Source organism: Mucor mucedo, assembly GCF_025094135.1.
Source record: "Mucor mucedo strain NRRL 3635 chromosome Unknown EV154scaffold_24, whole genome shotgun sequence".
NCBI lineage: Eukaryota > Fungi > Mucoromycota > Mucoromycetes > Mucorales > Mucoraceae > Mucor > Mucor mucedo.
This window is the reverse complement of record NW_026252308.1, coordinates 183,743-196,506: the sequence shown is the minus strand read 5'-3', so window position 1 is coordinate 196,506 and position 12,764 is coordinate 183,743. Positions and strand designations below refer to the sequence as shown.

The following is a 12,764-nucleotide window of genomic DNA, read 5'->3' as shown; positions in this document are numbered from 1 at the left end:
TCTTTTTTTAAATTGTGCGACGACTTTAATGGTTTTGACGCCAAATTTTTTCAGTGCGACATCATTTTGGCAAAAGGTGTAGATTGAATATAAACCAAAGCATACTTACTTGCCAATGTCAAACAGGGGATATTAATCTTTCTAAGTATTAGTGGGTTTATTAAATAAGGCTTGTACTCCTAAATTTATAATGGCTTTTCAAATTTGCCTTGGACAAAAATTCTATCGATTCTCATTTCTAAACTTCGATTTGTTGTCTCACGGTATACATACAAGCATTCCTTTGTCTTGAATCCTTCAGCTTCAAATCTAGCTTGTAATTCTTCCTTGGAGAAAAAGTAACTCATTGTGCCGTCGTGTCGCACATAAAAGTTATTCTCTAAACGCTTATCCGAGGTTTTGCTGAATTTAATCTGCGCTTCATCGTAGATTCCATAATCACGAAAGATAACATGTCCTCCGGGCTTCAATACACTCATCACATTTCTAATGGCAATATCCATTTTCTCGGGGGGAATGGCTGAAAAGACAAAGATAGCCGAAACCTAATCTTGACATTTAGCAAAAACGGGTTTTGAGAGATCATGGTCAGATAAAACTAGGCTTACCAAATCAAGACTGTTTTCAGGGATATTATCTGTCAGTTTGTCAGCAGTGAGATCACATACAAAAGCTTTGCAGCGTGATTCATCGTAACTTTCATTTCCCTTAACCATATCAACCGCACGTTTAGAAAAATCACAAGCATACATGAAAAGTGATGGATTGTCGGCTAATAAGGGGAAAACAAAGTTACCCACACCACATCCTACTTCTAAACACTTTTGTTTTTTAGATTGATCTGCAAGTTCTGGGAATTCACGATCGGTCCAGTGGCGATCTGAAGTCGAAACATTAGTAAACATACTTGTTATACACAGATGTTAAATGAATGTCACCTTTGAAAAACTTTGTGGTGTTACGTTTGTAAAAGAGATCCCAATTTTTAGCAGCTTCTTTCTTATACTTGGTAGTCCAGAATGTTGGTACTTCGGTGTTATCTTTTGAAATGATTTCCTGGGCTCTTTCAAGTAATTGGTTTAAACGATCATCATCAATGAAGATTCTGGCACCATCATCTCTACTCTTTTGTAAATCACTCATTATGGTTGGCAAAAAAACAATTTTTTTTATTTGACAGAGGCTTGTCTAAGTTTGCTACTGATTCTAAACACCGAATACCAATGTACCGGTGCGCCGGGCATTCTGTTTCATTGACAACACTTCTAGATTCTACCTCTCTTAGGAATGGCATGATATTTGTTGTATTTCTGAAACAAAGTATTTTGATCATGACAAATCTTGCTTAAAAGGCTCGTGTCAGTAAAAGAATATCAAAGACTCTTTTTATAGTTTTTGATAACTCAACTTAGTCAGCGATCTGTACTACAGTGGTCAACGTTTTGAACAACGAATGCACTCCCAGTAGATTTTGATTTATGTCGAAAAAAAGAAAAGAGTTCGGATAATAAATGTGCATTACGGATGCATGACACAGCCTTCTGACATTTTAAACTTCGCTTTGTCCCCCATTATGTGATTACCTAATACACGGTGGCCAAAGAGTCAGTTGTTTATTGAACCGAAGTTATATACTATCAAGCCGAAAATATGATGGTTAATCTAAAGATCAGCCCAAGTCAAATGAAATAAATATGGTTAGTAAATAGAAACCAGGGACCTACGGACTTCAAAAGACAGGCACGATAACTTGGTAGAAGTGCGCGCATACAAACGACGCCTTTACTACAATCTTTGGAGTATAAAAATTTAAATGTATGGAGATTTCACTGAACCATCTTTTGTTATGATATGTTTAGAAGCTTAGTGAACAATCACGATTTAGCACTATGATGTAAAAGTATAATGTCGCTTATTTAAATGTGTTATTTAAAGCTGTCTGACCACGTACAAAACAAGAAAAAGTAGTGGAGAAGGTTTTGAGCGTGAGAGAAAAGTGTGTTTAGAATGAGGTGATATTTTTGTAACCCATATTCACAAATAATTTCCTATACGGCCCTTTTTTTTTTAGTAGCACATAGCAACTGAAAATCAGATACAGTTTACATCTGTTGATTTTGCCGATGTGAAAATCTAAAAAATCGACTTAGCCATCAGAAAAAGGGATGATTCCCACTTTAACCGGATAAAGATAGAGATCATCTCGTTCAAGTAACAAGAAAAAACTAAAACGTGAAAATTAGCAATAGGACCCTGTTTCTCCATAACAGGGCGAGTTTAATGAAATAGAAAATCGATTCACTTTTTTTCAACTCTCGCTTTTTTGCGCCGTCTAAAGTCACCCTGGTTTTATTTTCTTTACTTTTTGTTATTTTTTTCTTTGTAACGGACAATTTTTTACCGACTTTCCGAGCCTTAGGAGAATAAATGAGTGGGTCGTGAAGGGTCACAGGGCAAAGGAGAGTAGAAGGGTCAGGTAGTAAATGATTTTCACTAGGGATCTTAAAAAGGATGGCGGGTTAAAACGGAATTTTGAAATGAAAATAACTGTTTTAAGCAAGTCTCGCTTCGGCTATTTGGAACGAATCACTAAGAAGCGGAATCTGATGTGTAAAGTCAACAAGGCTAATAGTGTGGGGCAATTCTTTTTATTGGCTGTGTGCCAGTGTCTTTGAGGAACGCTGGGTTTTATTATGAACATAATCGAATCCCGCGTGATCCCACCTTGACTGGTTTCGTTTTCGAAATAAAAAGGGCGGGAATTCACAGAAAGGGGGGATTTTTTAATTTTTTTTCCCTTTAAAAACGACAAAAAAAGTATGAACGATTTCAGTTACCAGCAAGTGTCAAAAGACGATAGCTTTTTTTATTCGTCTGAACCTACACAGTTTTCTCGATCCGACTCTATTAATAAATCTAATTCATATACACAATCTCAAGAATATGATCAGTGGAAATCTAATTCTCTCCCCACAACAACCGAATCAATGGCTTTACCCACAACTAGTATGAATAACCCAGCAACAAACCCTATCTCTTGTGATTTACAAGAAGTCATAATATATTATCAATCACAGCCTGAACTATTACGACTTATTTTATTAAGTAAAGTCGAAGAGGATAAAAGAAGAACTGAAGAGGCTAAACTTCGAGCCAAAGAACTGGATTTGTTATTGGTGCAACAGCAACAGCAGTTTAACGCAATCTCACCTCAATCTCCCGACGCATCCATGATGCCTGCACCACAAGCTAATATGATGCCTAATAATAATCTATTAAATACAAATCAATTTTGTCAAACACCCAGAAGGCCTAGTGCTTTGGAAATACTAATGGAAGATACCGACTGTGATCGTCGTGATTCAGCGCTAGGTTCATCTTTTGATGGTAGCTCCAATTCTGATGAGCTTGAAGACGGTACATTCTCACCCAATTCAGCAGCAAGTTGTATGCTTTCCATGAGGTAATAATAGACCCCTCGCATTTGTATCTGGTCTTTTGGCTCAATTTTTATTTTAATTTATTTTAGTTTCCCTCATCAACCAATGATGTCTGTTACAGCTCCAAGAACATATCCTCATCCACTTTCCCCGCCTTATAATATCAGCCAATGTTTAGATGATACCTCTTTTACATCTCAGATTCAATTGGAGAGCGAAGAAACTGACCAACAAGGTCGTCGATTCGATTCTTCTCAACGTCCACGCCGTAGACGTGAGATGCAGGCCATCTCCAAAATCGTTGAAACTCGAGATTATCCTTACGTTGATGGTTTCTTTTGGAAGAACAACGGAAACACCATCCAAAAGAAGACCGGAAACAAGAGTGTTTATTACAAATGCTCAAACAGTAGCAAAGTACTTATAAAACCCCAATCTTTGACCAAAATTACCATGATACTAATCATACCACTCATTTTTTTTAGGGTTGTCCTGTTAATAAGACTGTCACTTGGAAAGATAATGGCGAATTTTTAATTAAGTATCGTGGTGAACATCTTGTTGAGTGTGGAAACGTTCAACGTATTGTTGACATGTAAAAAAAGAAAAATTCCAAAAAACATCATTTGAAAACCATAGACAAAATCTCTGCCCCCTTCCTTTTAATATCCTTTTCGACCATGTACATACAAGAAAAAGTCAAGCTCTTAAAAACATTCATCTATTGTATCAACACTTTTACGTTCTTTTATATATTTACCCTCATTTATTTCTAATATTAAAATTACCAGAAAGAACCAAAAGAATCCTTATCGTGGTTGCTGGTCAACCATGTATTCTTGAAAAAAAAAATAGGTGTTAACCAAATACAATTCGGATATCACGTTTGAATTAAACCCTTTAAAAAGTTTGATATGCTATTCTGTGGGTTTATCAATCATGGTGCTACTCAGAACTATAACTTAAAAGTACAACGTATGACAACAAAAAAATGGGGAAATGTAAAGCACAGAAGGTTTGCTGATTAAATCAGTGGTACAAAACAATCACAGCTACATATATGAGCTAGTGCAAACATTTCCTTTTTCTCGCTTCACCACCTGTCTGATTTCATATCTAATGACCATTTTTGGTTGCCAAGGCGTATGTGAATTTTATTAAATATTAAGTCAGGACATTTACCTAGAACAGGCAAATAAGAAGAAAAAAAAGCTTACTTTTAATTTAAATGAGAGCAATTGATCTAGAAGATATTGTTTCGTTGGATGTTATTTCTGTACTAAGTGCAGCTAACTCGGGTAACCATGACAATGCTTAGCACCGCTTTTCATTCAAAAAAAAAAAAAAAAAAAAAAAAAAAAGCAAGCCCACGCACTTAACATACACACGCTCGGTCCAAGAGACATAAACCGTGAAAATTCCGCGGCTACCCATCGTACCAGCCGAAGCTAAAACTTTAACAATGCTTCAGTTGTCTTAATACGTATTAGAAGATAATAGAGAGGGTGCATTTTACCTCCACACATTACCTTTTATATGTTTCAGGGTTTGCCTAATTATATCATCAATTGATTTTTCAAATAGACACCCCGATGCAGCCATGGTGATACCAGCTTCATCAAGCAAATAAGGCAAGATTAAAGGGAACTTTATTCTGCTAAGTAATACTTTAAACGTTTCAATACATTATCATATATTTGAGTATATAGGAGGTAGCTTTATTTTTCTCTTTTCCCCCTCTCTATGCCGCTCGCAAAGTAGTTTAGTTTGCTTTGATTGTTTGAAAGCTGTTTAACGGGAGCTCTGATTTAAACTCCATTTATAGAAAAAAAAAAAAAAAAAAAAAACTAGTTTGATCGTTGTTGTTCGCTAAACGATATTTGGTTTCTTGGTTTCAAACACTCGATACTATGTAAACTGTGTAAGCAATTCCGAGACGAAATCCATTGGGGACATTAGTAAAATATACAATTGGGAGCCATCTATGTTAGCAACATTTGATACTAGCCGTTTAGGGCATATTTGTACATGCTACATATTTGAATAAGAGATCCCACATATTGTCGAAAAGCTTGTTTATCTTCTCAACTTCAAATGATCTGTTTACTTTTTTTCAACGTAAACGCTAAGAGAGGCGACTCTGTCGCGGTTAATGAACTTGGAGCCCAGATGGGACGATTTTTTTTTTTTTTTTAGTTTTTGTATTCAATGCCAACTATTTCCCAACAAGGTTTTTAGAAGGGCATGGGCTAGCGATAAGTTTAGCTGTAGACAGTCTTGACATGAATTGAGGTATTTAAACTTTTGTTTGGATGTGCAAGAAAATAAATAAACAGTACTCATAATGAGAAACACTTCATTTCAGACATCCTCATCCAATGAATTTAAAATGGGGTAAAAAAGCAGTGTGTGACCAATAACTGAGATTTTTTAATTTTGGGTCTTTTGCGTTTGACTTGAACTTTACAAATTCGCAATTATACAAACTCCACACACCCCAATTCTTTCAATTTCCCCTATTTTTGTATTTTTCTCTTTAGAATATATTACAATTCTCTTAACGCTTTCTTTCTCTTTCCATACCCTTTTAATTAATGTTTGCTACACTTGAGTTGCCCCTAAGAGGTATACAAAAAAAAAACGAAGAATAACATTTATCCTGATTGGAATCTTTTATAACCAAATTTACAACATGTAGATGATAGTAGACATAAAAGGCTCAAAGTCGGAAGAGCATGTCATCCTTGTCGAATGAAGAAGATAAAGGTACTTCAATTTTCAAATTGTGATCAATGTCAGTTGATTTAGACCGAGATTTTCCTTTTACTAACTTGTTCTTGACCTGTAGTGTGATGGAAAGCAGCCATGTATGCAGGTACTGTTTTTCTATTATTATACACACACAAGGATTAACGTTTTATAATTTTTGTAGTGCAAAGGTAATTGAATCTTATGCAACCTCTGACAACAAAATAACAAATTTTTCTTAATACGTAGCTAGGAGACGGAAATGCATGTATTTAAAGAATCCCGATGAGACATACATTAGACTGGATCCCGTTGGTGAGACACCTACTGGCAGTTCGTCGATATCCGATTCATACTTACAAGATCTTGGCGAAAATCAATCCAGGCATAATCACAGTACAAGCAGTTTAAACAATAACATCAGCATCAGTAACATTACACCGGTCCGGGACGACAGTAAAATATATGCTCAAGATAAACCTGATAATTTATTCGCCAGTAGTACTAACGGCTCTGTATCATCACTCTCTTCCCAGCCTGCGGTTCAACCCGCCACACGTCCCGATAAAATGATTGAACAATTAACTGACGGGCTGGTTCGTTTAACGTTACATCATGATTCCTCAAAACTAGGAAACGAAAATGTCACTCCATGGCGTACATACGGTGAGTTTGTTCGATGGACTCCAGAGCCACACCTACCAGTATTTTATACAGCTCCAATTGATATGCCTTCAAGACCAACACAAGAACATCTTATTGGTGTGTTCTTTGATGAATGTCATCATATTTTACCCACTTTATCAAGATCTATGTTTTATGAACAGCTTAAAGTGAAAGGACCGCTAGTAACACCTCTCCTTTTAAATATTATTTACGCTCATGCTTCAAAGCGTATCAACAATCCTGCATTTCGATCAGAATCTTCAAATCCAGCTACGCAAGGCGATCTATTTTATAATAGAGCTAGAAGATTAGTGGACGATTTTCTGGACGTTCCGAGAATCAGTACTGTGATATCATTACTTTATATGGCTTTGTATGAGTGTGACCAAGTACCTCAAAGTGGGACAATCATCAGATCTAGTCGAGCATGGATGTATAGTGGCATGGCAATTCGTATGTGCTTTGAACTGGGCTTACATACTGCCAATTACAGCAGCCAAATGTCTCAATGCGACATCGAGTTACGTAAGCGTGTTTTATGGACTTGTTTCGTGATGGATAAATTGGAAAGTTGCTCGATGGAAAGACCTTGGATGCTGAAATCCAAAGATATTGCATTAGATTTCCCAACACCTTTACCAGAGGATTCATTACAAGAACGACTTGTACTGGAAGGATTTAACCAATTATGCAGACTGATGATTCTGATGGAAAAAGTGATACACTTCTTCACATACGATATGAAGAATCTAAGTCTTTGGACAATTAGTGAAGAAAATCAAATCCTACAATATTTGGACGCTATTAACCAATGGAGAGAGATGTTACCGAATGAATTACAATGGACAACACCAGCAAACAATCCTAGCATACAAAGATTTATACCAGCCGTTCCTTCCTCCGCCGTTGTTGCCAATTTACACTTAGTTTGTTATAATCTTGAATTATCGTTGATTATGTGCTGTAGATATCAAGACGAGCATCTTCATCGTGAAAGAAGAAGAACCTTGGCAAACACAATTACACATATTGTTTCATTGACAGTACAACACCAACATCTCATGTACACTTTCGCTGTCTCGACATTCTCCGGTATATTCGCAGCTCTCACACATGCTGTTGATTTCGATAATCAACGTTTGGATATATCCGAAGGATCAAAACTCCAATTTAGAAAAAGTTTAGAAGATGTCCGACTTATTGTGGAAAGACTTCCTATGCGTGATTTACGGAACTTTGCACGTCTTGTAGATTTAACCCTTCAACCCGGCAATAATACCAACAATGTGAATATGCACAACATGTCAATTCCGTCCTCTTATGCTTCGGCATTCTCCGCAATCACAGATTTGTGTCATAAAGAGGATTCGGGTAGCATGACACCTTCATCTATTGATTTGTATGGCCAACAACACGATGCTTTGGAAAGCGGATCTGTGTATGGGTCCGTATCGCCGGAAAGACGTAGATCACCTTTCCATAATAACCCCATGATTTCCGGACAGTTTGCATTTGACGCCTGTTATCAACAACCACACAGCACTCAATCCTCACCATCTGGTTCAGTGTCAGCGGCAGCTGTTGCAGCTGCTGCAGCGGCGGTGGGTGCGGTAGGTACACCTAGTGCTGCATCTGGTCCCACCAACAAGGATATTGAGCCGGCTGACTACACTTTTGAATTGATTTCTGTTGCTGATGAATGGGCAAGATCACTTATATATTAATATATCTCTAGACCAACCCCCTCGCCAAATTTTGTTTCTTCCGTCTTCCCTTCTTTTACCGTCTACCATCATAATTCGTCTTTCTTTACTTACTATATTATTCTCATGTAATTAGCATCATATAAAATAAAAAAATCAAAAAAGTGTAATATATTATTAACCCCTTTTGGATCATTTACAATGAACAAAGCTCATCAACACATGAATAACTATACCTTTTTTTTTTTCACAAAAAAGAAAGGAGAGTTTCCTATATGCAATGGTGGCTTCTTAACCCTATGTATATGTTTTCTTTTTCATGCAATGCTTCTCGCTAGAAGATATTTCAATTCGCTGCATATAAATACTAAAATAAAGGTTTATTTAGGAAACATATGACGATTGTAATCACAACGCCTAAAGCTTAATTCTAACAATGGCTTTGAACACAACAAATAATCTATTCGACTGTAATTAGCAAATATAATAATGTTGACAAGACTAAGCCATAAGCGGATTACAATGGACTGTTTTCTAGCGACTTGGCAGTAACTTATGCATTCAATTATAGGAGCACCAATAGATATTACTATTAACACCAATGCCCTGAGTTAATAAGATTTTATTATAAAAAAGCCTTACAAATTCGAGCTATTTCTGATGATCATCTCTTTCTTTTATTACATCGAAAAAAAAAATGTTGTTCAGCTTGAGTTCTTTAGCTTGCTTGCTTTTAGCAGCCAATGCAGTGAATGGAAATATCATTATTCCCGCCAAAAAAAGATACGGAGAGTTGTCCGGAAAGTTTATACATGTGACAGGTAAGATTGAGGATGTATTGAATCGAAATGTGTCCCATCTAATTCATGTATTTATATGTTTCTTTTTGAATAAAACGAAAACAAAAACAACTTAGATTTCCATCTTGATCCATACTATGTGGAAGGAACCGATGTCGCCCATTTTTGTCATACAAGCAAAGGAGATACCAAAAAGGGTGTAGCAGGCCGTTTTGGTACACTTGGCTCAAAATGTGATTCGCCTACTGCTTTGGTAGAAGCGGCATTCGATTTCATGAGTGCTCAAGCCCCCGATGCTGATTTTGTGATTTATACAGGGGATTCAGTGCGACATGATCGAGATAAAAAGCTCAAACGCACTAAGGCACAAGTGTTAGAGATTCAAAGAACCATTGTGAACTATTTTCAAAAATCTTTCGATAAAGTGGTACTAATTCGCACTCCTTATAAAAAAAAAGGTCTTCTAATTACTGTCTTAATTATTAGATCCCTGTACTCGGTAACAACGACGTGATGAAACACAACCACATCCAAGATTATGACCAGCAATATAATGAATTTAAAGCTACCTGGGAGCCTTATAATCTTGCTCTTGGAGATGATTTTGAACAAGGTGGTTTCTATGTTCAAGAGATCATACCAAAATTGCGTACTATCAACACAAATACCTTATCTTTTACCAAAAAGAACAAACTGATATCTGATTGTGATGTACCTGGTAGTCCAGGAAGAAACCAGTTGGACTGGCTTAAAAAGTCATTAGACGATACCCGGGCTGATGGATCCAAGGCCTATATTCTGTAAGAGGAGCGAGAAAGAAGTAGAAAAACATATTGTGTTTGTGTAGTCTAACATACATGTACATAGGGCCCATATTCCTCCTAACAGTAAAAAAGATAAACATTTCTTCCGAGACAAATGTTATAACGAGTATTACAGCATTTTAGGATCCTATTCGGACGTAATTGTTGGTCATTTTTCCGGGCATTTCAACTGTAAGTGAAAAAATAAGGAAAGAAAACGATTTTCAGTACATGCATATTGACACAGTTTCTTTTTTTTTATATAAAGATGATCAATTGACAGCCGTATTACAGAATAAGGAGGACGGAACTTACACACGAGTTGCAGCCCTTGGTGCAGAAGAAGTTCCGATGACAGCTGAAGAACTTGAGATTTATAAGGTGGTGGGCGTGCTCTTTAATGCACCTTCCATTATTCCTGAACACAACCCTGCTATTCGTATCTATACCTATGAAACTGAGGGTTATCGGTGAGTTCTGAAATTATTGCTGCTGGCATAATTGGAAATTCTAACTAATCATTATGCATTTTTTTTTCATGCAGTTATCCTGTTGGTACGATTCTTGATTGGGACCAATATTATGCTAATCTCGAGGAAGCCAACCAGAGCGGAAACTTGGAATTTAAGTTAGAGTATAAAGCCTCCACATTGTATAACGTAGATCATTTTGACGCCAGTGGATTACAAACTGTATTTGAAGCCATCTCTTTAAACGAGGAAATTAGACAACAATATAGCAACATTCGAAAAGTTATTGGCAACGAAGAAGCAGCATATTTATAAATTATAGTTTCTTTTTAATTTCACAATAACTTTTTATTTTTTTTTCAATTTGGATTATGTATTTTACAAAAATATGTGTGGGGTGCATTTAAGGGGAGTGGCGAGATATGTGGGAGTGTCTTGTTGTGTGTGTGTGTTTATATGTGTAAGTTGTTGTTGGGTGTATAAAGTCTACTCTTCATCCTCAACCTTTTGCTTTTTTGCTGAAGCCTCATCACCTTCTTCCTTATCCTCAGGGCCTCTCTTTCTCAAACCCTTCATCTTTCTAGTTTGGATCTTGTCAATTTCTTGCTTACCAAGATGGATACGACCATATTTATCACCCATCTCATCAACTTCGATATTCTTTGCCTTCTTGGGCTTAACTTCCTTAGGCACTCTAACTGCAGACTTCCACATATCAGGCTTAGGTACAGATGTACGCTTCATCTTAAGATCGTAGCTGGGACCCATTTCTTCTAATTCAACTCTAGGAGTCTTTAAACCACTCTTCTTCATTTGGATTGAGTAGGTACGGAAAAGGATACGATCATCGGGTGTAGCGGTTAAACTGATGACATGCTCAAGACCGGCCAAATTGATAGCGCTAGTCTCTTCACCATTGAAGAAATCTAAAAAGAAATTCTTGATATTTTTACACTTTTCATCAGATTCAAAACGATCACCGTTGAAAATCATCAAAGGCTTTAAACCTAAAGAACATTTTTGACCCTAATCATAATGTTAGTCTCTTCAATAAAAAAAAAAAAGCCTTTTGTTATACATACGGGAATAGAGTTCATAGATTTGGGGTTCTCGATACCGAATTCATACATATCCAACATTTGATGGTTGTACATACGGACAAAAGTCAAGTTGTGAGGTCTCTTCTTGGAATGAGTACCAACAACTAAATGTGCGGAATCGTTCTTGCGAGAGAAAAATTCGAGCTTCTCATCATCTTCAAAAGGCTTGATCTCGTTCTTCTTTGAGAAGTAAATAGCATTAGGGCGCTTTAAAGCATACTATAGACACAGAGAAAGTTAGATCTCGATGGGAAAAATAATCAAGCTTCAAGTAGTGTGATAGTTACCAAGTCTTTCAAGGCGTCACTGACGACTTGACTGGTAGAAGATCCCCGCACAACTAAAGTGTTCTTAGGGTTTTCATGGACCTTGGCTTCACGGTTCTTCAAGAAACGCTTGGCACGGGCATTCTTAGCTTTACTATTTATTTTTAAATCGTTATTAATATTCCAACTACTTTTCGATGATCGTGATCTGTAACTTACACTGTACGCAACATTTTATTTTTATGTATTTGATTAAAGTGAAGGGTCAAAAATTATCGCAGAAAAAAAAAAATGTTGAAATCTCCCCCAAAAAATTAAAATTGGCTCAGGAGAAATAATAGTCACAGTGGCTTAATTTGATTTTTGCATTGGTTCCCTATTAAGCCTTTAGACATTGTATGTGGTAAGTCCTTCCCATACCCTCAGATTCAACTATCCTTCCAGGGCAGTTCATGGATTGCTAACAAGAGTATTATTTAGTACTAAAGTTAATCCGATCATTCAGGTATTGTATCCGTACCTGGCTCTATCATGAACCTGCCATTGTGATTTGTACACTGAAGAGAAACTCGATTGTCTGAAACATGACCTGTCAACAAAATTGACTTAAATATGTCTGGATACACGTCTGTTGTCCAATATGAGATTTTCGATATCTTGGAAATATCGTCTCGTGGATATGTTGTTCCTTTCGACGAATCGTTTGAGTCCATCCTCATGATCATTTGGTAAACAGCATAAAGATCAACAAATAGACATGCTGTCAAT

At 36.6% G+C, this 12,764-nt stretch overlaps 5 protein-coding genes across 5 annotated transcripts; 3 read left to right on the top strand and 2 right to left on the bottom strand.

Moving 5' to 3' along the window:
* Positions 1-185: 185 nt before the first annotated feature.
* On the bottom strand, positions 186-1,143 carry EV154DRAFT_479283 (methyltransferase-like protein 6-like protein; the record flags this gene model as incomplete). Its single annotated transcript, XM_051598246.1, has 3 exons — positions 186-545; positions 609-880; positions 939-1,143. The coding sequence occupies 3 exons, from the start codon at positions 1,141-1,143 to the stop codon at positions 186-188; spliced, it is 837 nt and encodes a 278-aa protein (XP_051459947.1).
* A 1,865-nt stretch (positions 1,144-3,008) lies between these two features.
* EV154DRAFT_416660 (uncharacterized protein) lies at positions 3,009-4,039 on the top strand (the record flags this gene model as incomplete). The annotated part of the gene is made up of 3 exons (XM_051595750.1): positions 3,009-3,463; positions 3,530-3,857; positions 3,926-4,039. 3 exons carry the CDS (start codon positions 3,009-3,011, stop codon positions 4,037-4,039), a joined length of 897 nt encoding a protein of 298 aa, XP_051459946.1.
* A 1,881-nt stretch (positions 4,040-5,920) lies between these two features.
* EV154DRAFT_501480 (fungal-specific transcription factor domain-containing protein) lies at positions 5,921-8,738 on the top strand. Its single transcript, XM_051600696.1, has 5 exons — positions 5,921-6,065; positions 6,139-6,234; positions 6,289-6,315; positions 6,373-6,379; positions 6,438-8,738. Exons 3-5 carry the CDS (start codon positions 6,310-6,312, stop codon positions 8,576-8,578), a joined length of 2,154 nt encoding a protein of 717 aa, XP_051459945.1. The 5' UTR covers positions 5,921-6,065; positions 6,139-6,234; positions 6,289-6,309; the 3' UTR covers positions 8,579-8,738.
* Positions 8,739-9,161: 423 nt separating this feature from the next.
* On the top strand, positions 9,162-10,945 carry EV154DRAFT_549855 (Metallo-dependent phosphatase-like protein; the record flags this gene model as incomplete). Its single annotated transcript, XM_051604895.1, has 6 exons — positions 9,162-9,378; positions 9,474-9,784; positions 9,844-10,157; positions 10,225-10,352; positions 10,429-10,630; positions 10,705-10,945. The coding sequence occupies exons 1-6, from the start codon at positions 9,255-9,257 to the stop codon at positions 10,943-10,945; spliced, it is 1,320 nt and encodes a 439-aa protein (XP_051459944.1). The 5' UTR covers positions 9,162-9,254.
* A 36-nt stretch (positions 10,946-10,981) lies between these two features.
* EV154DRAFT_439759 (brix domain-containing protein 1) lies at positions 10,982-12,254 on the bottom strand. Its single transcript, XM_051596906.1, has 4 exons — positions 12,216-12,254; positions 12,018-12,150; positions 11,713-11,949; positions 10,982-11,656 (listed from the first exon to the last, which is right to left on the bottom strand). Exons 1-4 carry the CDS (start codon positions 12,227-12,229, stop codon positions 11,117-11,119), a joined length of 924 nt encoding a protein of 307 aa, XP_051459943.1. The 5' UTR covers positions 12,230-12,254; the 3' UTR covers positions 10,982-11,116.
* Between the last annotated feature and the right edge of the window lie 510 nt (positions 12,255-12,764).

What these genes read in the sequence shown, in the direction of transcription:
- EV154DRAFT_439759 (XM_051596906.1), bottom strand. An exon ending in GTGACGCCTTGAAAGACTTG is followed by an intron (nt 11,950 to 12,017) that starts GTAACTATCACA and finishes CTGTGTCTATAG; the next exon opens with TATGCTTTAAAGCGCCCTAA. An exon ending in AATCTATGAACTCTATTCCC is followed by an intron (nt 11,657 to 11,712) that starts GTATGTATAACA and finishes CATTATGATTAG; the next exon opens with GGTCAAAAATGTTCTTTAGG.